Source organism: Mirounga leonina, unplaced genomic scaffold (assembly GCF_011800145.1).
Source record: "Mirounga leonina isolate KUSES-001 unplaced genomic scaffold, KU_Mleo_1.0 Mir_168, whole genome shotgun sequence".
NCBI lineage: Eukaryota > Metazoa > Chordata > Mammalia > Carnivora > Phocidae > Mirounga > Mirounga leonina.
In genome coordinates, this window is record NW_023270426.1 from 24,201,406 (window position 1) to 24,228,101 (window position 26,696).

At 48.1% G+C, this 26,696-nt stretch overlaps 2 protein-coding genes across 5 annotated transcripts in view; one reads left to right on the forward strand and one right to left on the reverse strand.

Moving 5' to 3' along the window:
- Positions 1-3,414: 3,414 nt before the first annotated feature.
- Positions 3,415-15,521, forward strand: SLC4A9 (solute carrier family 4 member 9). Of its 3 annotated transcripts, none has more exons than XM_035014292.1 (21): positions 3,415-3,947; positions 4,289-4,449; positions 4,722-4,835; positions 5,254-5,309; positions 5,460-5,617; positions 5,877-5,964; positions 6,337-6,491; positions 6,688-6,804; positions 6,975-7,149; positions 7,312-7,445; positions 7,624-7,886; positions 8,773-8,831; positions 9,058-9,246; positions 9,376-9,489; positions 10,913-11,074; positions 11,222-11,400; positions 12,348-12,420; positions 13,849-13,917; positions 14,171-14,344; positions 14,959-15,111; positions 15,468-15,521. In XM_035014292.1, exons 1-21 carry the CDS (start codon positions 3,703-3,705, stop codon positions 15,519-15,521), a joined length of 2,892 nt encoding a protein of 963 aa, XP_034870183.1. In that variant the 5' UTR covers positions 3,415-3,702. The 3 variants fall into 3 exon arrangements, with proteins under 3 accessions (XP_034870183.1, XP_034870184.1, XP_034870186.1); XM_035014293.1 differs by having other exon boundaries at positions 6,688-6,800; positions 7,004-7,149; XM_035014295.1 differs by lacking the exon at positions 9,058-9,246.
- The window catches only part of LOC118016723, a 31,322-nt gene continuing 16,633 nt past the window's right edge, over positions 12,008-26,696 (reverse strand). For both annotated transcript variants that reach the window (XR_004680888.1, XM_035014302.1), the window contains 2 exons: positions 12,505-12,597; positions 12,008-12,048 (listed from right to left, as the gene is read on the reverse strand). Coding sequence is in view for 1 of the 2 variants with exons in the window: in XM_035014302.1 (XP_034870193.1) it covers positions 12,023-12,048; positions 12,505-12,597 (119 nt within the window). In the remaining variant the exon portion in view is untranslated. The remainder of the gene's footprint in view (positions 12,049-12,504; positions 12,598-26,696) is intronic.

Below are 26,696 nucleotides of genomic sequence, written 5' to 3' on the forward strand. Positions count from 1 at the left end.
ATTCTGTCTCTTCTTCCCCTCTCCCTTCTCTCTCTCTCTTTCAAACGAATAAAAAAATAAAATCTTAAAAAAAAATTAAAACATACTTAAATTTTTTGAGTGTTCACTACATTTTAGACATTACTCTGAGTACTTTATATACATTATCTCATTTAATTCTCACAACAGTCCTCTGAGGAAGATAGTATTTTCACCCCCAGTTTATAGATGAGAAAACCAGTGCTTAAGGAAGTTGAGCAACTTGCCCAGCTTGCATGTGATGCACTTTCATAAAACTATACACACACGGACACATACATAGACAAACAAGTGCATGTAGAAACAAATGAAATCTGAATAAGGCCTATAGTCTAGCTAACAGTATTGTGCCTCTGTCATTTTCCTGGTTTTGATATTGTGCTATCTTTATGTAAGATGTTACCATTGGGGGAAGATGGATTAAAGGTATCAGCTGGAGATCTCTCTGTATCTTTTTTGCAACTTCTTCATTTCTTCTTCTATAATTAGGATTCTCATAAATAACTAGTCAAAAAATTAAAGAGTTTTTTAAAAGTAAAAGTTTTATTTTATTTTTAAAGATTTATTTATTTGAGCGGGGAGGGGCAGAAGGAGAGGGAGAGAGAGTCTTAAGCAGACCCCACTCTGAGCGCAGAGCCCGACATGGGGCTCTATCTCACGACCCCAGCATCTCCACCTGAGCCAACCACTTAACCAACTGCACCAACCAGGTGCCTCAAGAAGTAAAAGGTGTTTGTTTTTTTTTAAAGTTGTTGCAAGGATTACGTGAGATAATGTGCCTAGCACAGGATTAGATACAATTGATATATCAGTATATATTTTCTTTCTTCCCCACTCTACAAGTGACTATTTTCAGTTATATAGTAATAATAGCCTCCATATTGTGTATACTATGTGATAGGCTTAATTTACATGCATTGTTTCATTTAATAAAGCCTATGTTGTGGATACTTTTATTATTCCCCTTTTGCTGCTAAGAAAACTCAGGTTCTGCAAAGATAAATCTCTTCTCCACTTGTTAGAAAGTGATCAAGCCTGGATTTACACCAAGGCAGTCTGTTCATGACACCACTCCCTTTCACTCAGAGTTCAGCTCAGAGTATTGCGTAAAGGTATGCTTTGAACTTTGGAAATCATCTACCCCAACTGTTTTAATTTATACAAAGAAAACAGGCTCAGAGAGGGGAAGGACTTTGGTCAAGAACACCTAATAAATCTATGACTGAGCCAGGATAAGAACCCAGTTTTTGGATTCCTGGGTCAGGGTATTTTCCAGTGCCAACACCCAAGGTTACTTGCCCATATACCCTACCTTCACTGAGCCCTGCCTGGGAGACAGCTGGTGCCCACAGACAAACCTGAGGTTTCTCACTCATGTTTCTCACCAACCTGCCCAGCTCAGGGCACTTAGGACCCAAGAGGTAGGAAGGGAGCCTGGGGAGAGTGGAGGCATGGTGGCCCTCAATGGCAGGCATCCTCGGGAGGCAGAGTATTGGGGGCCATAGAGAAGGCAAGGTAAGACCCTCTGAACTTTGGCAGGAGTGGGGATGGGAAGGGAGGCTGTGTATGTGAGGGGGGTTATTCATGCCAAGTGCCTGTTCCTGCCCCCCTCAGGCTCTCTTGAATCACTTGCCCTGAGGTTGGGGCACATTCTTGAAGTGGGTGGTCACAGGGATTCCAGGCCGTGTTAGGTCCTAGGCCAGTTTCTGTTCCTCCTGGGGCTGAAACCAACTCCCCGCTCAGACTCAGCACCACCTCTCCAAGTGGTAATAGAGTGACTCACTCCTTTCATTCCTATCCTGGGACCTCCTTGGACTTGGGGCAAATCGCTGCGCTCCAAGTCCATACCTGGGGTTAGTGGGGAGAAATCAGCCCAAGTCCCATTTCCGAGGGAGGAGAGGGGTCCCACGTATCTAGTGGAGGGTTTGACCAAAGAGCACGATTAGCCCTCTCTCTCCATCCTTGTTGCGCTCCCCCCACATCCCATCCCCCTGGGCCAATCCAGGGAAAATTGGAGGATTAAGGACCCCTCCCTGCCTTTTTGTCCTCTCCGCGCCCTGGCGGGTCCACTGGGAAAGCAAACGCGGCTGGTGAGTGGACCAGGCGATCCTGTCCGCGTGGAGCAGCGCCCTCGTGTGACCTCCGGGAGAAGTGCATTTATTTCCCAGCCCCTCCCTTTCTATGCGCTCATTGAACAAGTATTTATTGAGGGCCACTAGGTGCGCTAAGGGCAGCCGTTGAAGAAGACAGGTAAAATACCTGCTCCGTGAACGGTGCATTCAAGTATGTGTGTGTGTGGCGGGGCAGGCAATAAACGGCAAATAAATGAGGCAGATAGTAGTAGTGATAACTGCTGGGAAGAAAATAAAACCGAGAACAGTGATGGAGACACAGGGCTGGGCGGAAAAAACAAGGTCTCCTTGAGTAGGTAACGTCTAAGATGACGCTTAGATTACTGGGATCCAGTCATGTGACGATCTGGGGGAAGAGCTTTCCTTGCAAAGAGAAGAGCTACAGCAAAGACCCCCAGGCAGGAACAGGCTTTGCGTAACAAAGACCAATGCCCTTGGAAAGGAGTGAGCAAGGGAGAATGGTATGAGATGTGGCCTGGGACATAGGCTAGGGCCAGACTGTAGATCTTATAGGTCATAACAGAGTTTGATTTTTCTTCTAGGAGTAAGGGGAATGTATTGGGTGAGTTTTGAGAAGAGTAATGTAGCTTGACTACCTTTTAAAAGGATCCCTATGGCTGCTATGCGGATTAAGAACTTCGGGCAAGGAAGGAAGAGTGGAAGCAGGGAGATGATTGCAAGAGATTAGAAAGCCCTTGAAATAATTCAGGTGAGACAGGACGGAGGCTTGGAACAGGGTAGAAGTGTGGGAGGTGGGGAGATGTGGTTGGATGCTGGGTTTACTTTGAAGGTAGAGCCAACAGGACTTGCTAATAGACCACATTCTCCTTTGTTCTTTTGGCTCCAGGAACTCCTTCATACACACGCTCTAGTTGGCTCCTCTGCCCTGACTGCCTGGCTGAGTTAGAAGGGCAGACCCCAGGGACACAGCTAAATTGGAAAGTTTCCAGGTGTGCTTGGACAAAGGAATTTAAGCTTCAGGCCCTGTGTTCTCCTTCCAATGCCTCCTTTGCCCTTTAATGAGCTGGGACTCTGCCTCGTGTCTCCCTTACAGTAGCCTGGCTTCCACAGATCCAGTTACTTATTAGGTCTCTGTTTATCCAAATGGGTGCCCTTAGGGTGTGTTGGTGACACCCAAAACAGTCCTGGGTGGGGGTTGGTGTTTGTATTTGATACAGAGTAGCGGGCAAGATAATCTGAGGGTCTCAGTCCTCAGACCCAGGCCAGTGACTTACTCCTGTTAATTTACACAAAACACAGTGGGGTCAGACCTGATCCCACAGAAAATGCACACAACATTTTGGCTCCAGGCTGGGCATTTCTGGAGAGCCTGGGAAAGATCAGGTTAGTCTTAACAAACACTCTCAGGCAGCAAGGGCTGGGGAAAGCAAGTGGGAAAGGGAATGACCCGGTTGGCTCTGGAGTCAGCAGGCCTTGCTTGTTTGTGTTGCGCTGCTTGCTGGGGCAGTGCCGGGCAGGGGGAGGGGGGTTGCATTATAAATGTAGCCAGCCAGAGGGCCCCTGGACTCAAAACCTAGGACTGTACCAGTCCATGAAAGTCTGTGCAAGCCTCCCCAAGATGAAGCTACCAGGCCAGGAGGAGTTTGAGGTCTCCAGTGCTTGTGAAAATGTGCCCACAGGAGAGCTGGACAGTGGCCCTGGCTCTGGCCCCAGCCCTGACGGACTCTCAGACACAGACAGAGGGGAACTGGGGGTACCCAAGGACCCTCTGCTCTTCATTCAGCTGAATGAGCTACTGGGCTGGCCCCAGGCACTGGAGTGGAGAGAGACAGGCAGGTGAGTGGGACCCAGGGCAGTTTTATGGGGTCTTTCCCTTTCCCCAGCTGGGGACTCCTCTATGATCCGTAGCTCCTCCTGTGTGAGGAGGTACTCTAACCCCCAATCAGGAGTTCCTCTCTGTGTTCTCCAGTTCAGACCCTCACCCTCCATGATGCTCAGCTTTCTATACAATCTACTTTTGAGTTCCCCAAGACCCCAGTTGAGGGGTTAATGCCCAGGAAGAGGCCACTGGGCCCAGGACTCCCCCATTGCCCTACCTTCCCTGCCTCTCCTGTGTCCCCACTCCTGGGCCTGGGAGAGATGGCCCCAATAACATAGTCCACTCCTCTCCACCACAGGTGGGTGCTGTTTGAGGAGAAGCTGGAGGTGGGTGCGGGCCGGTGGAGTGTTCCTCATGTGCCTACCCTGGCACTGCCCAGCCTTCAGAAGCTCCGCAGCCTACTGGCCGAGGGCCTTGTGCTGCTGGACTGTCCAGCTCAGAGCTTCCTGGAGCTTGTGGGTACGCTGGGAGCCTTTGCAGGGAGGGCCTGGGCAGCCATGCCATTTCCCCAGGACTTCCCCCCCAAATCTTAGAACTTTCCAGAGCTGACCCCACCCCACCCTAGGAATTATCCTTACCTGTCACAGTGCGGGGGGAGATGGAAGACTAGAGTAGAGGAGCAAGTTCCCTGAGACCCTCAGAATGGAAAGGGACCTGGGCAGAGGGGCAAGGGGAAGTTTTGGGGCAGGGAGCTCTCAGAAAAGGGTTAGAGCCCCACCTCTGTTCTTCAGAACAGGTGACCAGAGTGGAGTCGCTGAGCCCAGAGCTGAGAGGGCAGCTGCAGGCCTTGCTGCTGCAGAGACCCCAGCACCTCATCCAGCCCACAGGCACCAGGCCCTGCCAGGGTGAGAGACCTGTCCTTGGGCCCAGGACCAAAAGCCCTAGGTGGGAGGGTCCCAGATCCCCTTGCCCCCTTCCGGACCTAGACCAGCCTAGCCTTGGCTCATAGCTCAACTCAGGTCTCATGGGTGAGAAGTGGAGGTAATGGTGAGGGGAGAAGAGTGGAGGGGCCAGAGTTCTGGGAAGGGATGTTTTTGGTAGGCATTGTGCCAAAAGTTTTACATGTAGTATCTCATTTAATCTTCACAACCATCCTGTGAGGTAGTACCACAATTAGCCCCATTTTAGTGATAAGAAAACTGAGGCTCAGAGAGGGGAAGCTCCAGTTTTCATAGTCTGCCAGAGGTAAAGCTGGTCAGGAAGCCCTGGTGCATCCACCTCCAAAGCCCGTGCTCTTAGTCACTGCCTAATCCTGTTTTGAAGGGTCTGCCCAGCCAAGAGAGGCTTCTCACAGTGAGGAAGCCCCACTGAAGGAACAGGTTTGTGGCCCTTCCTTGGGCAGAGCTGGGAGAGGGGTCAGGGATTAACAGAGGTTCACCCTCCACTGGCCTCATTATCAATCAGTATTCTGCCGACATCCGCCTCCCCAAATAAGCTCTCATCTTTTGTGTCTCCTTGAACCCATCCAGCGTCAGAACCCCCTGAGACGGAAGCTGCCTCCAGGGGCTGAGGCAGGAATTGTGCTGGCAGGAGAGTTGGGCTTCCTCGCGCAGCCCCTGGGGGCCTTTGTGCGCCTGCGGGATCCGGTGGTGCTGGGACCCCTCACTGAGGTTCCCCTTCCCAGCAGGTAAGGCTGCTGAGAGTCGAGGGTTCTGGAAACCAGAAGAAGGATCTTCACTAGGGAGGGGATTGGGAGGTCTCTGGTCCAGTTCTTTTAGGGGTGAGTGCAGGATAGTGCTAAGGGGTCTGCAGGGGGCTAGTGGTCAGGGCTGCAAAGTAGGTGTGCACACGAGAAAATGTATGGGGGCTGGTGGGGAGGTAAGAGGTCAGGGCTGCCTTATGGGATAGCAGCCTCTCATATTTCTGGGGCCTGGTTCCTTCTTCAGATTTTTCTGCCTCCTCCTTGGTCCTTCCACACTGGGAAACGGCTACCATGAGATGGGCCGGGCAGTGGCCATCCTCCTCAGTGACCCGGTGAGCTGGGCAGGGTGTGTGTGTGTGTGTGTGTGTGTGCATGCGCATGTGCACATGCCCACACATAGACTTGTGTCAGTGAGTATGCACGTGTGGACTCTCCATGTGTGACAGAATACAGCGACGAGGCAGAGTGTGGCTTTGTGTCCGTGAGCATGAGGACTGAGGTTTCCTTGGCTGCCACTGGAGCCCCCTTACCTAGCACCGTGCTGGCACATAGTAGGCAGCCAATACTCATCGCATGCGTGCGTTAATGAGTGAATACTTGAATGACTTGTCTGCCTATCTGACTTGTGTCTAGCTTTGAGACTGTGAAAATGCACGTAAGGGTCCAGATCTGCATTTACTGCCCCTTTGTGCCCCTATCCCTAGCAATTCCAGTGGTCAGTTCGTCGGGCCAGCAACCTTCAAGACCTTCTGGCAGCCTTGGATGCCTTCCTAGAGGAGGTGACAGTGCTCCCTCCAGGTCGGTGGGACCCGACAGCCCGGATTGCCCCACCTAAATGTCTGCCCTCCCAGCACAAAAGGTATACGGGGGCCTTCTCCACAGACCTTGGGTCCACTCCCACTGTTGAAGAGGGTAGGGGATTCCAGGAAAGGGATAGAACCTTATCTTTGGATTCCCAGCCTGCTGGCAGAGACACGAGCAGCCACCAGGGGGCAGGGTGCCCAGTCATGTTCTGGTGGAGATCCTCAGGCAACCTGGGCTCCCATTCTCTTCAGGCTCCTCTCACAACGGAGGGAGGTCCAGGGCTCCTCTGCCCCGCATGGGGCTCTGGCTGAGGACAGGTATGGCCACTGGCCGCAGGCACCCAGCCCAGAGTTACAGCGGACAGGCAGGTGAGGTGAGCTGGGGTGAGAGCAAGGGTAAGGGGACAGGGAGGGGCAGGGGTCACAGGGGCACAGAGGCGTATGCTCACTGTGGAGGGGATCACCCAGTCCCAGGGAAAGTAGTGGGGATAGGGGCATGGGTGGGGTCACCTGGATCACTGACAAACCATGGGTGGGAGGCTGTTTGGGGGCCTTGTCCAGGATGTGCGCCGGAAGGCCTCATGGTACCCCAGCGACTTCTTGGACGCGCTACATCCCCAGTGCTTCTCGGCCGTGCTCTACATTTACTTGGCCACCGTCACTAATGCCATCACTTTTGGGGGTCTGCTGGGGGAAGCGACCAATGGTGCTCAGGTGAGTGGGGAGGCATGAGGGGGGCAGGCACAAGTTTTGGTATTCTGCCCACCATGCCCTTTACCCTTCCCTGGGACAATGGGTGGGCTTCCCTGGAAGCTTGGGTTGCTGTGCTGAGGACTCCAGCGTCCTGTGCGGACAGGGTTCCCTACTGGCTTCTAGGGGGTGCTGGAGAGTTTCCTGGGCACTGCAGTGGCGGGAGCTGCCTTCTGCCTGATGGCTGGCCAACCCCTCACCATCCTCAGCAGTACGGGGCCAGTGCTGGTCTTCGAGCGCCTGCTCTTCTCCTTTAGTAGGTAGGAGAATGCCCTGACTGTCACCAGACCCTCACTAGCCACACTCTCAGCCTGGTCCTGGCTGGGTCAGTAGGGGAGGGTGGAAACTGTCTGGCTCCAGGGGCACCTAACCTGGATTAAGTGGAGAGCAGAACAGCTCTGCCAATTCCTGTCTGTCTCACCGCCCCCCCCCCCCCAGAGATTACAGCCTGGACTACCTACCCTTCCGCCTGTGGGTGGGCATCTGGGTGGCCACATTTTGCCTGGCACTGGTGGCCACAGAGGCCAGCGTGCTGGTACGCTACTTTACCCGCTTCACCGAAGAAGGCTTCTGTGCCCTCATCAGCCTCATCTTCATCTACGATGCTGTGGGCAAAATGCTGAGCTTGACCAGTGCCTATCCCATCCAGAGCCCTGGCTATCCTGCTTATGGCTGCTTTTGCCAGTACCCAGACCTGGGAGGTGGGTGAGGGAAACAGGGAGTTTGGCAAGATGGGGAAGGATGCAGGAGGGGGAGGGGTTGTCCCCTTGCTATCCCCCCCTTGTTAAGTTCAGCAGAATCCTGAATACTTACCCAAAAACCAGCAGCACTTTTCCCCTCTGGTTTTGGATCAATTGAGAAGTAACAGAGCAGGCCCAATATTGTCTTTATTTCTGACAATGCTGATCGAAGAACATGCTTATAACTGTGGGGGAACGGGCTTCCTAACAATGAAACCTAAATTAGATAGATTTACGCACCCAGTCATGGCTGCACTGGACAGGGACTGTCTTGCCCCAGAGGAGCAAAGCTAAATGTATGCACAGTGCAGGCAGCTTATTCCCAAGAGTGAGGAGAGGAGGGGACAGGGAGAGGCATGCCCAGCGCCTTCTCTCAAACTCACCAATCAAATAAATTGCTGCTCTTTCCCTAGTCTGAGTGACGACTCAGGGGGAGAGCCACTCAGCATATTACTTTTGCACAAATACCTCCATGTGGAAGGAAGCAGCAGGAATGGGGAAGAGATGTCCTCTCAAGCGTGCCAGACTCTGCTGGACATGAACAAAACCAGTTCCGGTCCTGGTAGAAACCCATAGATTGGTGTACTCATCCATTAAGCAAACATTTGTTAGGCATCTGCTCTGGCCAGTCCTGTCTCTGGCACCAGGGATACAGATAGGTAAGGAATGTGAAGGGACCAGGCAATGTTCTGAGGAGCGCAGACTTGGTAGCAATTGGAGTCAGCAGACAGATGAGTCAGAACTAAGAACTCTCTGGTTTACTTGGACCCATGAGGTTAGACTTCTGAGGGGTTGGAGAAGGTTCCCAAGGGAGGGGCATATACCCAAATTGTTCTCTGCTTCCCAGGAAATAAGTCTCAGTGGACGAAGACAGAACCAAAAGACAGAGATGACATCTCAAGTATGGTGAGGGCCTGTTCCTGGGAGGGTCTGGGAAAGAAAGGCTGGGAGCCAAAGAAGTCGGTGGTGCCCCGCTTTTCCCACCCCATAGGCTAGGGAAACCCTCATTGGTCACAGAGGCCCAGACCTGTGCTGTGGCTGGAGACCTCTTATCCTGGGCCCTTGCTGTCCCAGTGAGTGTCAGCCAGTGTTTATTCCACCACCCCCATCCCTGATGACCCCCTCCACACAGGACCTTGGCCTGGTCAATGCCTCCTTGCTGCCCCCACCTGAGTGTGCCCGGAGGGGAGGCCAGCCTCGCGGCCCCAGCTGCCATACAGTCCCAGACATCGCCTTCTTCTCCCTCCTCCTCTTCCTTACCTCCTTCCTCTTAGCCACGGCCCTCAAGCATGTGAAGGCAAGCCGCTTCTTCCCCTCTGTGGTGAGTGTTACCTCTCTTTCTGTCGGAGAGTACTGGCTCTTGGCCTTGGGCCATGTCTGTGCATGGGAAAGGGTGAAGAAGGAGGGGGCTGGCGGGCCTGAATCTGACGAGTGTCCACTGTGTGGCCAGGTGCGCAAAGTGCTCGGTGACTTCTCCTCAGTCCTGGCCATGCTGCTGGGCTGTGGCCTTGATTCCTTCCTGGGTCTGGCCACGCCAAAGCTCACGGTGCCCAGTGAGTTCAAGGTGAGAGCTGGGAGTATAGGACAGAGGGGTGAGCAGAGCCAGCACATAGGACCTTGGAGGAGGAAATGCACAGATCCCATGCTTCTCTTCCTCTGAGCTTCCATTTCCTCGCTTATAAAATAGAAAGGATAATAATAATGACCTCACAGAGCTGCTGTGAGGATTAATGAGGTACTGCTGCTGACACAGTGGTACAGAATACATGGCAGCTATTATTATAAATTAGGGGTTAAGAGGATGAGTTCTGCTCAGCCAGCCCTGGGTTTGAGATCCTGTTCTGCCACTTCCTAGCTGTAAAACCTTAGGCAAATTAACCCACATCTCTCATCAATGAGCCTCAATTTATGCAGCTATAAAATGGAAATAATAAATAACAATGGTTCCTACTCTATAAGTTGTCTTGAGGTTCACAGAAGATGGATGTAAAGCATTTTACTACAGTGCAGGGACTGGCATATATACCAAGACCTTAATAAATGTTACTTATTGTCATAGGTTGGCCCTACCCACTCCACTATTCCCCACTCTCTCTCTCTCTCTCTTTTTTTTTTTTTTAAAGATTTATTTACTTATTTGACAGAGAGAGAGAGAGAGCAAGAGAGGGAACACAAGCAGGGGGAGAGGGAGGAGGGAGAAGCAGGCTTCCCGCCGAGCAGGGAGCCCGATGCCGGGCTTGATCCCAGGACCCTGGGATCATGACCTGAGCCAAAGGCAGACGCTTAATGACTGAGCCACCCAGGTGCCCCCCCACTCTCTTTTTTGAACCCCCAGTTGCCGGCTCTGATCTGGTAAAGCTGGAGCTCCCTACCAAGGGCATGACAGTGCACAGGACAAGGCTTAGCACTGACTTAGCACTTAGACTTTGCCTGGGCATTTGGAGACCTTCTCTCCAGCTTCCCCCAGGACAGGAGAGCAGGGGGACTCCAGTTGGGTAGCCTCAGTGGCTCAGAATCTGAGATGACAACTGGGGTCCCCTCCCCCACAAAGACGCTTATAATCAGAGCAGACGCAGACACACCCAGCCCTGCGCCTGCCCCAGATCAAGGCAGGTCTGAGCCTGAGTCGCTCCACCCTGGTTGGGCGGAGGGGGGGGTTGCCTAGGGGAGAGGGCTCTGTACATCAAGAAGTATAGGCCGGCCTCTCCTTCCATCTCCTCCTCTTGCAGGGCGGGAGGGCCCCTGAGAACAAGGTCCAGAGCCCCTGGCTCCAGCCCAACGCCCAGGGTGGTCCCCCTCCTTCTGCCCTCTTTTAAGACACTGGGATGCTTTGAACCAGCTATGCATGCACACATACTGCTCCTACCTATCATCTAGGGTCTTGGAACGGGGGTAAGGGCTTATAGAAGAATGCCAATGCTGGGGTGTGCAGGTGAGGTACTCTTGGGAGACCCTCTCTAACTTGTCCATGGAACACCCTCTCCCAGCCCACACTCCCTGGGCGTGGCTGGCTGGTGTCACCTTTTGGAGCCAACGCCTGGTGGCTAAGTGTGGCAGCAGCCTTACCTGCCCTGCTGCTATCTATCCTCATCTTCATGGACCAGCAGATCACAGCGGTCATCCTCAACCGTGCTGAATATAAACTGCGGGTAAGGCCTGCCGGGTAAGACCCTAGGTCCCTAGACCAAGGGACAGAAACTCCAGGATGGGGTCCAGGACCTCCCTCTCCCACTCCAAAGGAGAGAGAGCCCAGGTCTGGTTTAGTTTCACCCTCAGTACTCCACCACTACCTGCAGAAGGGAGCTGGCTTCCACCTGGACCTCTTCTGTGTGGCTATGCTGATGCTGCTCACATCAGTGCTGGGGCTGCCCTGGTACGTCTCAGCCACAGTCATCTCCCTGGCCCACATGGACAGTCTTCGGAGAGAAAGCAGAGCCTGTGCCCTGGGGGAGCCCCGCAGCTTCCTGGGGATCAGGTGAGGCCAGTATTCAGGAGGCTAGAGTGAGAGGTGGTCAGTAAGGTGGTATGGTGGGATACAAAGCACTTATTTGGACAGCTTAAATTCTAAGCTGGTGACTCCAGAGGGCTCTCTCACTGCTCCATGAGCACTGCAGTGGGGTGAATGGATGGGTTCTGGGCTGAGATGGGTGTGTCAGATCTTCCCCCATTCTCCTTCGGCCGTGGGATTGGGCGGGCCCTCGAGAGGAGCCTCATGGATGTAAAGGCAGAGGCAGCCAGGGCTGAGCGAGGGTGAGGTGCCAGCTAAATACCCCCTGCCCCCCGCCGCCCCCCACCCCCCGCTCAGTGTAGGAGTACCTCACTGATGTTACAGAGTTACCGTCACAAAAACAATTTTGTAACTATTGGAAACACAATCTATGGAAAGTATGTGAAATTAACTTTGAAACTGTGAAAGAGAAGTTTTGGTTTTTTTTTTTTTTAAAGATTTTATTTATTTATTTGAGACAGAGAATGAGAGAGAGCACATGAGAGGGGGGAGGGTCAGAGGCAGAAGCAGGCTCCCTGCTGAGCAGGGAGCCTGATGTGGGACTCGATCCAGGGACTCCAGGATCATGACCTGAGCCGAAGGCAGTCACTTAACCAACTGAGCCACCCAGGCGCCCTGAAAGAGAAGTTTTTATGGCAGTGTAAAAATTGCTAACTTTCCTTCAAAATCAAAATCAAAGCCTATGAGCTTGAGCTGATGGTGAGGCCTGGAACACCCAAACTGAAGTGCCGTGCCCCTTCCTCTCCACCAATTTTGCACACCGTGCTAAGGCCCCCTCCTTGCCAGGTGACTAGTGGGGGATCCCTCCACTTCCCTCCTGCCAGTGCCTGTAGTAGTATCTGGTCCGCATCTCCAGTCCGGCACCCTGGGGGCTCTCCCAGACCCTGGCTAACTCTTCCTTCTCTGTACCACAGGGAGCAGAGGCTGACAGGCCTGGTGGTGTTCATCCTCACAGGAACTTCCATCTTCCTGGCACCTGTACTCAAGGTACCTGTTCGCCTGGCATCAGGGGCCGGGCCGGGCAGTACTAATAATAAAGAAAGCAAGAACTGACACTGGCTAAATACTTACTGTGCACCAGGCACTGTGCTGTTTTCTCCACACTTGGTCTCATTTGATCCTCCCATGAACCCTGAAGGCATCCGTACTTCACAAATGAGGAAGCTGAAGGTTAAAGAGGTTAAGCAGCTTACAAAAGATCACCAAGAGAGCTAGTTTCTCAGGTCCATCTGAGAACCCAACCTCTTACCCAGAGGGCTTTCTACCCAGTGGAGAAGGGTGTGGGCATGCCACCTTCCCCTATGGGCCAAGTGGTATGGTACCCTTGCTCCAGCCTCCCAACAAAGTGTGATCATCACGCCCCAGAAAAACCTTGAGGCAAAACCCCTTCACTGCTCCCTTACCAGATGTTTGTAGAATACCTGCCATGCGCAAGGCTCTGTTAGGCACTTGGGAGAAGCGGGTGGGGAGCAGGAAGGGGCAGGAGTATTGAAAAGAGATGTGGAGCCAAGTCCCTATCAGCAACATATACACATGAACAAAAATTAAGTAACAGGTAATCACAGAAAGTTTCAACAAGCCAAAGCAGCAAAGCAATCGAGGAGGGCATGGAGAATGGCATACAACAGTCACCAGTGAGGAGAAGTTTGGGGAGGGAAAGGTCATGGAGCTGGGTGAGAGTGGAGTAGTTGAAAGAGCCAGATGGACCGGATCAGCTGCTTACTAACTAGGTGACTCTCATTCAGCAGATGTTTACTGCACATAAACCATATGCTAGGCACTGTTCCAAAGACTGGGGATATAGTAGTGATCAAAAGAGACCATCTACTGCTTATAGTCTCTGGTGAGAAGAGACAGATGAAAAAAATTAATAAAATAGGATAATTTCATATAGTGATTACTTCTAATGAAAAATATAAGAGGGTAAGGTGATTAAGAGTGCAAGAGGTCTACTTTAGATTGAAAGGTCACACCCTTCTGGGATGTCAAGAGATGAGGAGTGAGAAGCCTGAGTAGTGAGAAGAAAGTCAAGCAAGGACATTTTAGGTGGAGGGACATAGCAAAGCAAAGCAAAGGGCTTGCAAGGGGGTAGAAATAAACTTGGGCATGTTGGGGGAAGGAAAGGAAGCCATATAGCAGGAACAGAGAGAGCAAAGAAGAACGTGATAGATAAGATTGGAGAAGTAGGCCAATCCAATGCCCCTTCTGTAAAATGGAAACAATTATAGAATTTACCTCTTCTGACTGTCTTGAGGATTCAGTATCAGGCATGCAGTTGGAAAGGAACAGAAAAAGCTGGGTAGGCTTAGATGTAGATGCTGGAGGCTGGGGCTGGAGCCTAAGTGGGGGGTGGGGGGCATCCGGGCAGCTGGCACGAGTTAACTCCTTTGCCAGCTCTCCACTTCTTCCTACCAGTTCATCCCAATGCCTGTGCTCTATGGCATCTTCCTGTACATGGGGGTGGCAGCGATTAGCAGCATTCAGGTGAGCCCATTATATTTACCATGCAGTCCCACTCCTCCTATTCTTTCCTGCTGGTACCTCCTGCCTATACTTGCCGAGTCCTCTCCTATCCTCTTTTCCTGACTCTCCTGGGCATAGGATTCTGCTGCCATGCTCTGAATGGGGAGGGTGCCAAGGGAGACTTCTGGCCGCCCCCTCACGCTAGGCTTCGATAGCTAACAGTGACACCCTCTGGGCTGAATACCCTGCTTTCCTCCTCCTCTTGTTCCCCTAGTTCACAAAGAGGGTACAGCTATTATTGATGCCAGCAAAACATCAGCCAGACCTCCTGCTCTTACGCCATGTACCTCTGAGCAGGGTCCACCTCTTCACAGCCATCCAGCTTGCCTGCCTGGGTTTGCTTTGGATAATCAAGTCTACCCCTGCAGCCATCATCTTCCCCCTCATGGTGACTTGGGGCAGGGTTGGGTAGTGTCCCAGGGAACCTGGGAGACTCTGAGCCTGGGAGGGTGGCCAAAGCCTCCACAGGAGGAAGACTCTCCCCCTCTCACTTGCCCTGACTCTGCCTGGTTGGGAATCTTGGGACAGAGAAAGATGGCTGAGAGATGCCCACAGATAAGCTAATCCTGGGATACCTGATTCAACTCCATTTACAACCTCTTTGGCTGACCAACCACAGACAGAGATATAAAGTCCAAAAGAAAACCGAGGCCCTGGGAGAGGCAATACTGGCACTTTTGTTACTCAGTGAGGCGATGACACTGGTGGTTTCTGGCCTTATCCTTAGTCCCTGAGGAAGTTAAGAGCCCTGGGCTTTCTAGTAGCACCAATATGATTACCGGATCCCAGCTGTGTAACTTCTGGGAAGTTTCTAAACTCTCAGGGCTTCAGTTTCTTTCTCTATACAGTGGGAACAATTATATTTATCTTGTAGGAATGTGTTAGCATTAAATGAAACAATACACAATGCCTAGTACACAGGAAGTGCTCAATAAGTGCTACTGCTGCTCATGTTTCTGCTGCTATTGCTGACAGCCCTGGGTCTTGTTTCTATCCCTGCAGTTGCTGGGCCTGGTGGGGGTCCGAAAGGCACTGGAGAGGGTCTTCTCACCACAGGAACTACTTTGGCTGGATGAGCTGATGCCAGAGAAGGAAAGAAGCATCCCTGAGAAGGGGCTGGAGCCAGAATATTCACTCAGTGGTGACAGTGAAGATGTGAGCCCCAGATGGGCTCTCTCAGGAGAAGGGGGCAGGGGTGGGGAGAGCCCTTTTGTCCAGGAGTTATCCCTAAAGTCTAATATTTCTGTTAAGCCTGAAGATCTGATTAACACAATAATTCCCCTTAGGGGGACATAGGTACACTGAAGGGGTGAGGGAAATCTTTCTTTAGAGGGCAGGGGCCCTGGTTTATGAATCCATGGGGGTAGAAAGGTCTGGGGACAGCTCTGGTGGTCTTTTTCAACCATAATCTTTGTCTCAGTGTGGGTTTATATCCTTTCACTTTCTGGGCCCCTTTCTCTCTGCTCTGTCTCTGTCTATTCCCAACTCATCTTGGGATCTTTCTTTTGCAGTCAGAGCTGATGTACCAGCCAAGGGCTCCAGAAATCAATATCTCTGTGAATTAGCTGGAGTAGGAGTATAGGAATAGAGACTCCAGGAAACTGAGCATGAGGTGAGGATGTGAGGGAAGTGCCCCTGGGGTCGAGGATGGGGAGGTGGGGGCTCAGACCTGGGAAACCTCCGGTGTGTTGGCTACCCCTGATTTCCCTTCATGTTCCAGTTCCTCACAAACTCCAAAGTAGGGGAGGGAATAGAAAGGTCTCTCCAGAGGGAGGAATGAAATAAGGGAGGGTACCTGGGCTTGGCTCCCCATGGCACGGAAGTCTGGCCAGTAGAGGGAGCTCAAGCTCACACCAAATTGGATGTAGAGATGCAGGGCTGGGGAAGAAGGGGTATAACGACAAAAGAATGGTAGGGAGTGGGGAGGAGACGGAGGGAGGATAAAGTTCCCCGCGGCTTTCCTTTGCCCTGGAGGCCACTCCCTTAGGCTGCTGAGAACCATACTCCAGACAAGTGGAGGGATTCTCTGTCACTTGCCCACTTTGCCATTCCTTCCATTTTTATTCATCCATTTATCAAAACAGTTTATGAGTACTATACTTAAGGAGTATCTAGATACCAGAGATACAGTGGTAAGTAAGATAATTATGGTCCCTGACCTCATCAGCTTAAAATCCACTGGGAAAGACCAATAGGGAGTTGTTGGAGTGGGATAGTGTTGGCTAAGGCAAGCATCAACTGTGGGAGCAGAGAGACCTCTAAGCCCTTCTTGGAGGATGGTGAAGGTGGGGTGGTGGGAGTTGGAGAAGAGGAAGTGGTCCATAACTTGAAATTTGAAGAATGAAGAATGGCCAGAATAAGGTGGAGGGACTTGTTCTAGGCAGAGGGTGCAGCATGTGCAAAAGCCTGGCATTTTTCCCCCCTTGATAAGCTAAATTCTCTTCTTGCCGCAGAAACCCTTCTATCCATGCTTTCCAAGCTCAAGAGCCCAAGAAGCCCCACCATTTGCAGTGGAAAATTCTAGAGGGCAATTCAGCAGCTATCCCAGAACAAGATCTCCTGGGCTTTCCATATCCCCCATAGCTCCTTTGCAGTATTCTTTGCCCTACTGTGCCCCTGTGCACTTGCTCTGACCCCACTATGTCTTCTCTCAGTTCACAGGTGTTACTCGGAAGTCAGGATATTGTTAGCCTTTGGCTTAACTGCCATATTCTCAGTCGACTGGAACCAGTGGGGCAGGACTGGAGGGCAGCTGGCCAAGATTTCCATTACCCTCCTGAGCAGGGGGTAGAGAGTGGCAGTGATGGGGCACCTTGGTGGCTCAGTTGGTTAAGCGTCTGCCTTCGGCTCAGGTCATGATCCCAGGGTCCTGGAATTGAGCCCCGCATCGGGCTCTCTGCTCAATGGGGAGCCTGCTTCTCCCTCTCCCTCTGCCTGCCGCTCTGCCTACTTGTGCTCTCTCTCTGTCAAATAAATAAATAAATACAATCTTAAAAAAATAAAAAAGACAGAGAGAGTGGCAGGGAAGAAGCAGGTTTGCTGGTAAGCCTGGGGGACTGACCAGGCCCCATTCACTCTCTACCCCATTAAAGGGACCTGGAAGCCCTTCTCAATTTGAACTTTCTATCCTCACAAATTCTCTTTTACAGAATTAGGGGTCTTTAGCGAACTCTTTTCAGTTTGCAAAAGGGGAAAATATCTTTCTAGAAAAATTATTCATCTATTTAAAATAGTTTTTTATACATATGAAAATAATCCTTACTGTTTTTTTATCACAAAAGTGAATGAGATTAGTGCAAAATATTAAAACACTATAGAAATATATAGTTTTGAAATGAAAACCATACCAGTGATGATCAGTGTCCAAATTTTAGTGTATATTGTTCAAATTTATTTCAAGGGACACATTAATATTTTCATTAAAGTGAGATTATACGTTGAGTTGTACAACATGCTTGTCACTTGATATGCACTGAATATTTTCCCCATGCCAGTACATATATATCTACCTCTCTTTTTGTAACCTGCATAGAATGAACAACCTAATAATCTGAAAAAGATACCATATATACAAAAGAGAATATAAGGGACGCCTGGGTGGCTCAGTCAGTTAAGCGTCTGCCTTCGGTCAGGTCATGATCCCAGGCCCTGGGATCGAGTCCCACATCAGGCTCTCTGCTCCATGGGGAGTCTGCTTCTCCCTCTGCCTCTGTCTCTCATGTATAAATAAATAAAATCATTAAAAAAAAGTATATAAAATGTCTTCTGGAAGTACAAGAATTTCTTCAGAGCATATACCTAGGAGTGAAATTAAAGAGCAAAAAGAAAACACTTGTGTATGTCAGTTCATCTATGAATTCTAAAGTTAAAAATTATATTTAATCTAGCATTTTAGTTTTTTAGTTAGGAAGGTTGTTCAGAAATTTTAATCTATACAATGCCAGAAGTGGAAATTCTTTTTTATTTTATTACATTTTATTTTTAGGTAATCTCTACACACAAGGTGGGGCTCAAACACACGACCCTGAGATCAATAGCTGTTTGCTCCACCAATTGAGCCAGCCAGGTGCCCCAGAAGTGGAAATTCTGATGGGTTTTTTTTAATGTTTTTTTTTTTTTTAAAGATTTTATTTATTTATTTGAGACGGAGAGAATGAGAGAGAGAGAGCACATGAGAGGGGGGAGGGTCAGAGGGAGAAGCAGGCTCCCTGCCGAGCAGGGAGCCCGATGCGGGACTCGATCCAGGGACTCCAGGATCATGACCTGAGCCGAAAGCAGTCGCTTAACCAACTGAGCCACCCAGGCGCCCTTTTTTTTTTTTTTAAAGGGTTTTTTTAATGTTTTAAAGAAGGCTCCTAGGGGTGCCTGGGTGGCTCAGTTGGTTAAGCATCTGATTCTCGATTTCGGCTCAGGTCATGATCTCAGGGTTGTGAGAGCCCCAAATAGGCTCCACACTCAGCAGGGAGTCTGCTGGAGATTCTCTCTCTCCCTCTCCCTCTGCCCCTCCCCCACTCCCACTTGCGCTCCCTCTCTCTCATAAATAAATAAATCTTTAAAGAAGGCTCCTAAAAATGACAGATGTTGGCGGGGATGCGGAGAAAGGGGAACCCTCCTACACTGTTGGTGGGAATGCAAGCTGGTGCAGCTACTCTGGAAAACTGTATGGAGGTTCCTCAAAAAGTTGAAAATAGAGCTACCCTACAACCCAGCAATTGCACTACTGGGTATTTACCCCAAAGATACAAAAGTAGGGATCCGAAGGGGTACGTGTACCCCAATGTTTATAGCAGCAATGTCCACAATAGCCAAACTGTGGAAAGAGCCAAGATGTCCATCGACAGATGAATGGATAAAGAAGATGTGGTATATATATACAATGGAATATTATGCAGCCATCAAAAGGAATGAGATCTTGCCATTTGCAACGACGTGGATGGAACTGGAGGGTATTATGTTGAGTGAAATAAGTCAAAAAGAGAAAGACATGTATCATATGATCTCACTGATATGAGGAATTCTTAATCGCAGGAATCAAACTGAGGGTTGTTGGAGTGGGGGGTGGGGTGGGAGGGATGGGGTGACTGGGTGATGGACACTGGGGAGGGTGTGTGCTCTGGTAAGCGCTGTGAATTGTGCAGGACTGTTGAATCTCAGATCTGTACCTCTGAAACAAATAATGCAATATATGTTAAGAAAAAAAAAAAAGAAGAAGAAGGTAGTGGGAGGGGAAGAATGAGGCGGGGGAAATTGGAGGGGTGGACGAACCATGAGAGACGATGGACTCTGAAAAACAAACAGGGTTCTAGAGGGGAGGGGAGTGGGAGGATGGGTTAGCCTGGTGGTGGGTATTGAGGAGGGCACATTCTGCATGGAGCACTGGGTGTTGTGCACAAACAATGAATCATGGAACACTTCATCTAAAACTAATGATGTAATGTATGGGGATTAACATAAGAATTAAAAAAAAAAAAAAAAGAAGGCTCCTAAAATTATATCTAAGTATCTACTGATCGAGAGAAATATATGCCAAAAGTATAATTTAAACTTAGATAATTATATATTTTGCCCATTTCAGCAGCATCTACATATTGTTGAAAACATCTTCATTTAGTCTTACTTTAACATTGAACAAATACTTAGTGAATATCAACAATGTCCCATCAAATAAAGTTTCTAACTTCATGGAGTTTATACTAAAGGACAGAAATAACAAAGAAAAAATATGATTATCTGAGATAATGACAAGTACCCTAAAGAAAATCAAACAGGGTAATATGATAGGGACTGGGAGAAGATTGCTTGAGGTGGATGTTCAGGGGCGGCCCCTCTGAGTAGGTGACCTTTAAGCTGAGACCTGAGTGACAAGGAACCAACTAAATTATCATCTGCCTGCAGCCAAGACATGTAAACATACACATGAATTTAAGTGCTCTACAGTCCCCACATTGGGAACCACTGTCATAAGGGAAAGACTGAGGTCAGCTCTGGCTTAAATCTTAGTCCTTAGCTTGCTCGGTCCAGGCCATATGAGCCAGCAGCATGCCTTTCCTGGCTCTAACCCATAGGCTTCAGTTTTCTGTCAGTAAAATGGGGCCAAGAGCCCAGATTCTAGGGTGCTACAAGGGTTAATTGATGCCTATAACATTCTTTAAGATGTTTAGATGAAAAACCTAGGGCTGTATAGTGGGTTATTAGAGCCTCCCAAGCCCCAGGGAAAATCTCTCCCTATCAGTAATGTAGGTCTTCTCTTTTCCAGTCGGTAGATGCGGGACAATGGTTTTCAAACTTTTGTGGGTATTAGAATCAAATTTTGTCATAATATGAATTCTTGGACTCTTGGCCTGAGGTTCTGATTTTCTCTGAGGTTCTGGGCTCTTATCTTCCTAGTTGTGTTCTTCTGTCTCCTTGTCCAGTGCCTCATGCTTCCCAACATTATAAATTTTTATCTTTGCAAATGGACCTGAGTATGCACTTGTCCATATATACTATGATGGGAGACAACTTTGATCATTTTTCCTAAGAGCAACCCAGAGCAGAGACTGGGGAAGGCAGGAATGTGTCTGTATCTACTTCTCAAATGTAGACAGACGTTAGGAAGAGGATCTAGGGGAAAACTTTGAACAAAAGAAGGGAGGAATTGCTGATTGGTAGAAAATGAGAGAAGAAGGTGAGTACAAGGAAAATAACCCTGGTGTGAAGGTCAGTTCACTGCTTCTTACCACTTTTCCTGGTGCTGAATCCCACTATAGGGGCTGTCCAGGGCTTGACTGATCAATTTATTCATTCGTTCAATATATAAATACATATTAAATGTCTATTATACGCCAGGTAGTATAGTCTATTATATTCCTATGTGTAGGAGGACTTCAATGTGAAATAAGACAAGGTCTCTGCTTTCCTGAAGTTTCCACTCTAGTAGGGGGAGACAGAAAATAAATAAATAAATACAATGATATAAATATGACTATTTATTATATAATACAGCATAATGCAATAAAGAGGGAGGGTTTGGTGGGTCACTACCTTAGTCAGGGTTAATAAGGGCCTCTCTGAGAGGATAACATTTGAGAGGAGACCTGAATGACAAGAAGTCAGCCTTGGGAATAGGGGAGAGGGGGAGAGAGGGAGTGGAAGGAAAGCATTTTTGGCCAAGGGAATATCAGTGCAAAGACCCTCAGGCAGGAAGGACATCAGAATGTTTGAGAAGGCCCATACAGCTACAGTGGAAAAGTGAAGGAAAGAACACTGCAAGGTGAGGTTGGAAAAAATGAGGATCAGTATGGTAGGCTACATAATGAACACCTTGGAAGAGGCAGTGTGGATGAGGCCTTGTCCCTTGGGGTAAGAATAGTAGGGGCCAACCTAGAATAGCCAAAGCAATCTTGAAAATGAAGATCCAAGTTGTAGGACTCATAGTCTCTGATTTCAAAATTTACTTCCAAGCTATTATAATCAAGACAGTGTGGTACTTGCATTTGGAAATACATACAGGATTGACAGTCTAGGAACACACACTCACACTTATGGTCAATAAATTTTTTGAAGAGAGTGCCAAGACAATTCAATGGTGAAGAATAGTCTTTTCAACAAATGGTTCTGGGAAAACTGGGTATCTTCATGCAAAAGAATGAAGTTGGACCCCTACCTCATATCACATACAAAAATTAACTCAAAATGCATCAAAAACCTAAATGTAAGAGCCAAATCAGCTCAGAAGAAAACAGGTGTTAATCCTCATGACCTTGGATTTGGCAATAGTTTCCTAGATATGATACCAAAACACAAGGAACAAAATAAAAAAACAGATTAGACCTCATCAAAAATTTAAAACTTCTGTCCTCCAAATGGCACTATCTACAAAGAGAAAAGACAACCTGCAGAATGGGAGAAAATACATGTAATCATATATCTGATAAGGGACTTGTATCTAGAATATATTAAGAACTCTTACAACTCCATAATAAGAAAGGGTGCCTGGGTGGCTCAGTTGGTTAAGCATCCAACTCTTGATTTCAGCTGGAGTCATGATCTCAGGGTCATGATTTCAGGGTCGTGAGATCAAGCCCCATGTGGAGCCCTGTGTCAAACCCCATGTGGAGCTCTGCACTCAGCGTGGAGTCTGCTTAAGACTGTCTCTCCCCCTCTGCCCTTCTCCTCCCTTGCTTGTGCTCTCTCTCTAAATAAATAGATCTTAAAAAAAAGAAGACGGGGGCTTGGGTGGTTCAGTCAGTTAAGGCTCTGCCTTCGGCTCAGGTCATAATCCCAGAGTCCTGGGATCAAGCCCCGCGTTGGGCTCCCTGCTCAGCGGGAAACCTGCTTCTCCCTCTCTCACTACCCCCTGCTTTGTTCCCTCTCTTGCTGTGTCTCTATCCAATAAATAAATAAAATCTTAAAAAAAAAAAACTTTAAAAATTATTTATTTATTTACTTGAGGCGGGTGGGGCAGAGGGAGAGGGATAAGCAGACTCTGCTGGCATGGAACCTAACTTGGGGCTCTATCTCATGACCCTAAGATCACAACCCCAACCAAAACCAAAAGTTGGCTGTTCAACCAGCTTACCAGCAATCAGGCACCCCCAAATAACTCAATTTAAAAATATACAAGAGAAGGGGTAGCTGGCTGGCTCAGTCGGTGGAGCATGCAATTCTTGATCTCAGGGTCGTGAGTTTGAGTCCCCTGTTAGGTGCAGAGCTTACTGAAAAAAAAGTGGGGGGATCCAAATAGACCTTTACCTAAAGAATATATATTAATGGGAGGCACCTGGCTGGCTTAGTTGGAGAAGCCAGCGACTCTTGATCTTGTGGTCATGAGTTTGAGTCCTATGTTGGGTGTAGAGATTACTTAAAAATGAATAAATAAGCTTAAAAAAATAAAGAAGATATATTAAATGGACAATAAGCACCTGAAAAGATACTCGACATCATTAGCCATCAAGAAAACACAAATCAAAACCACAGTGAGATACCGTTCACACTCATTAGGATGGCTATAATGAGTATTGGTAAGGATGCAGAGAAGTTGGAACCCTCACACATCACTGGGGGGGGATGTAAAATGATGCAGCAACATTGAAAACAGTTTCTGTTCTTCCAAAAGCTAAATACAGAATTATCATAGGATCCAGCAATCCCACTCATAGGTATATGCCCCCAAAGAACTGAAAACAGGGATGAAAACAGATACCTTACACCAATGTTCATAGCAGCATTATTCACAATAGTCAAAAGGTGAAAACAACTCAGATGACTCAACAACCCAAAGTTCTGAATAAACAAAATGTGTTATATCCATTCAGTGGAATATTATTCAGCAATAAAATGGAATGAAACACTGATACATGCTACAACATTGATGAACTTTGAAAACATCATTCTAGGTGAAAGAAGCTGGTCACAAAGGACCACATATTGTATGATTCCATTATGTGAACTATCCAGAATGGACAAATCTATAAAGACAGAAATTAGACTTTTGGTTGCCAAAGGCTTGGGGACTTGGTGGGGTCGGGGGAGGGTGTTGAGAGATAATAGCCAAGAGTATAAGATTTCTTTTTAGGGCTGATGAAAATATTCCAAAGTAGATATGATGGTTGTACAACTCTGAGAATATAATAAAAGCCACTGAATTGTACTCTTTGGGTAAATTGTGTGGTCTGTGAATCATATTTCAATAAATCTATTAAAAAAATAAAAACATTGGTGGGGCAGAGCCTGGTTATCTAATTAGCAGGGTCACAACAGGGAGGTCAAAAACCTCTACGGCCTCCAACACCAAAGGAATTACAACTGCTGGGCAAGAACTGAGGGAATTCTCCAATACTGACTCCGGGAACCTTACAGCTAAGTGAACCCAAGGGAAGAGCCACAGTCTTGAGAGGTTTCTCCAGGTTGTTTTCAGAGACCTGTGTTTGTTCATCTCCTGTGACTATATCCATGTCCAAAGGTGATAATGTATAGTGATGCAAACTAGAGCTGTGTTCCCTTTCCAGATCCTCTGCTCTGCTCTTCTTCTTCTTTTTTAAAGATTTTATTTATTTATTTGACACAGAGAGAGAGACAGTGAGAGGGAACACAAGCAGGGGGAGTGGGAGAGGGAGAAGCAGGCTTCCCACCGAGCAGGGAGCCCGATGTGGGGCTCGATCCCAAACCCTGGGATCATGACCTGAGCCGAAGGCAGATGTCCAACTGATTGAACCACCCAGGCGCCCCTCCTCTGCTCTTTTCAATGAGAATACATTTATGACAGAGTCCTTAGCTCCAGCCTGACCTATCTTTTGTTTATTAATAACCACAGGATCACAGAGCTGGAAGATCATCTCATCTTAAAGATGCAGAAACTGAGGGTCCAGAGAAGGAGAGTTACCTGCTTGATCACATAGTCAGTAAATGGCATTGAGGGGACTCAAACCATGGTATAATGACTTACCCCTAAATTCCCCCTCCTACTGACTAAATCCCTAATGACTCAGTAATAGCCTAAAGAAGGACAGGGCTCAGGCCAAGGTGGAGGTGTATGTGGAGGTAGATGTGGTGTATGTGGCAAAGTAGTAGTTGTTACTGTGTTGGTTTACGTTTTTTTTCTCTTTAAGTTTGATTTATTTCATGTCAGCCTATTCTAATTAACCACATGGGACTGTGGCCTAGAAGAATTATTGGTTCTTTTTTTTTTTTTAAGATTTTATTTATTTATTTGACAGAGAGAGACACAGCAAGAGAGGGAACACAAGCAGGGGGAGTGGGAGAGGGAGAAGCAGGCTTCCCGCCGAGCAGGGAGCCTGATGTGGGGCTCGATCCCAGGACCTGGGCCGAAGGCAGACACTTAACGACTGAGCCACCCAGGCGCCCCAAGAATTATTGGTTCTTAAAAGTCATTGAAGACTTTAGGCCATTTTAAGAAATGGACCAGAACAGGAGGAAAGAAATACAAGTATCACTGCTCTAGGAGTCGTCCCTGGCTCCTCCCAGTTTCTGATATTGAGCCCAAGTGGACCAGCAGTGGCCCCTTATAGCTTGTCCTTACCATTTAATTTCAGGGTGTCTAAATAAACTCCTTAATGGCTGGGAAGTTCCCTCCCTGACCTTTCTAGTCTCTCTCTTCACCCTGTGCAACTGCCAAGTCTTGTCTGGAGACTTAGAGAGGGAGAAAGAAGGAAAGGAGTGCCTTTTCCCTTTCATAGATTCACACCAGAGATGCCCTAGTTCAGAACTCTTGCTCCCAAGCTTTGACTGTTGGGTTAAAGATGAGAGTTGGCTGAGTAAGGAAAGACTGAAAACCCAGCAGAGTCTTCATAGGTCATCTCCTCCATCCTTCTGCCTCCCCTGCAACTGCTATATAGTACTGCAGCAGTTCGGAGACTTTCTGGTCTCAGAACCCCTGTACACTCTTAAAAATTATTAAAGACCCAAAGTCCTTTTATTTATTATTAAAGACCCAAAGAACTCTTGTTTATATATATGGGTTTTATCTATTGGTATTCAGTGTATCAGAAATTAAAACTGAGGAATTTACAAAAATCTTCAGTTCATAAATGTGAAAATAAGTAACATATTTTTGAGAAAAAATATATATTTTCTTTTTTTTTAAAGATTTTTTAATTTTTTATTTATTTGACAGTGAGAGAGACAGTGAGAGAGGGAACACAAGCAGGGGGAGTGGGAGAGGGAGAAGCAGGCTTCCTGCGGAGCAGGGAGCCCAACGTGGGGCTTGATCCCAGGACCCTGGGATTACGACCTGAGCCGAAGGCAGACACTTAACAACTGAGCCACCCAGGCGCCCCAAACATATATTTTTTCAAAGCAAAATTTAGTAAGAGTGAATTTTTAATGTTTGGCTTAGTAAAAGACAGATTTTCCTATCTGCTTCAACGTTCAGTTAATTGCAATATAGTATTTTCATTGAAGAATATGAAGAAAATCTGGACTCACATGGATATGTCGTTGAAAAGGGAGGGATATTTTTTTTTAAATTTTTTTAATTCTTATGTTAATCCCCATATATTACATCATTAGTTTTAGATGAAGTGTTCCATGATTCATTGTTTGTGCACAACACCCAGTGCTCCATGCAGAACGTGCCCCCCTCAATACCCACCACCAGGCCAACCCATCCCCCCACCCCCTCCCCTCTAGAACCCCGTTTGTTTTTCAGAGTCCATCGTCTCCCATGGTTCGTCTACCCCTCCGATTTCCCCCGCTTCATTCCTCCCCTCCCACTACCTTCTTCTTCTTTTTTTTTTCTTAACATATATTGCATTATTTGTTTCAGAGGTACAGATCTGAGATTCAACAGTCTTGCACAATTCACAGCGCTTACCAGAGCACATACCCTCCCCAGTGTCTATCACCCAGTCACCCCATCCCTCCCACCCCACCCCCCACTCCAACAACACTCAGTTTGTTTCCTGCGATTAAGAATTCCTCGTATCAGTGAGATGATATGATACATGTCTTTCTCTGTTTGAAGGGAGGGATATTTTAATGTTTTTTTTTAGATAATTGTGGTTATCATCTTTTTTTAAAAAGATTTATTTATTTATTTTAAAGAGAGAGAGAGCAGGGGGAGGGGCACACAGAGAGAGAATCTCAAGCAGACTCCCTGCTGAGCTTGGAGCGTGGAGCGCAATTGCAGTGCTCTATCTCATGACCCATGAGATCATGACCTGAGTCAAAATCATGAGCCGGACGCTTAACTGACTGAGCCACCCAGGTGCCCCTCATTATTATCTTTAATATCACACCAA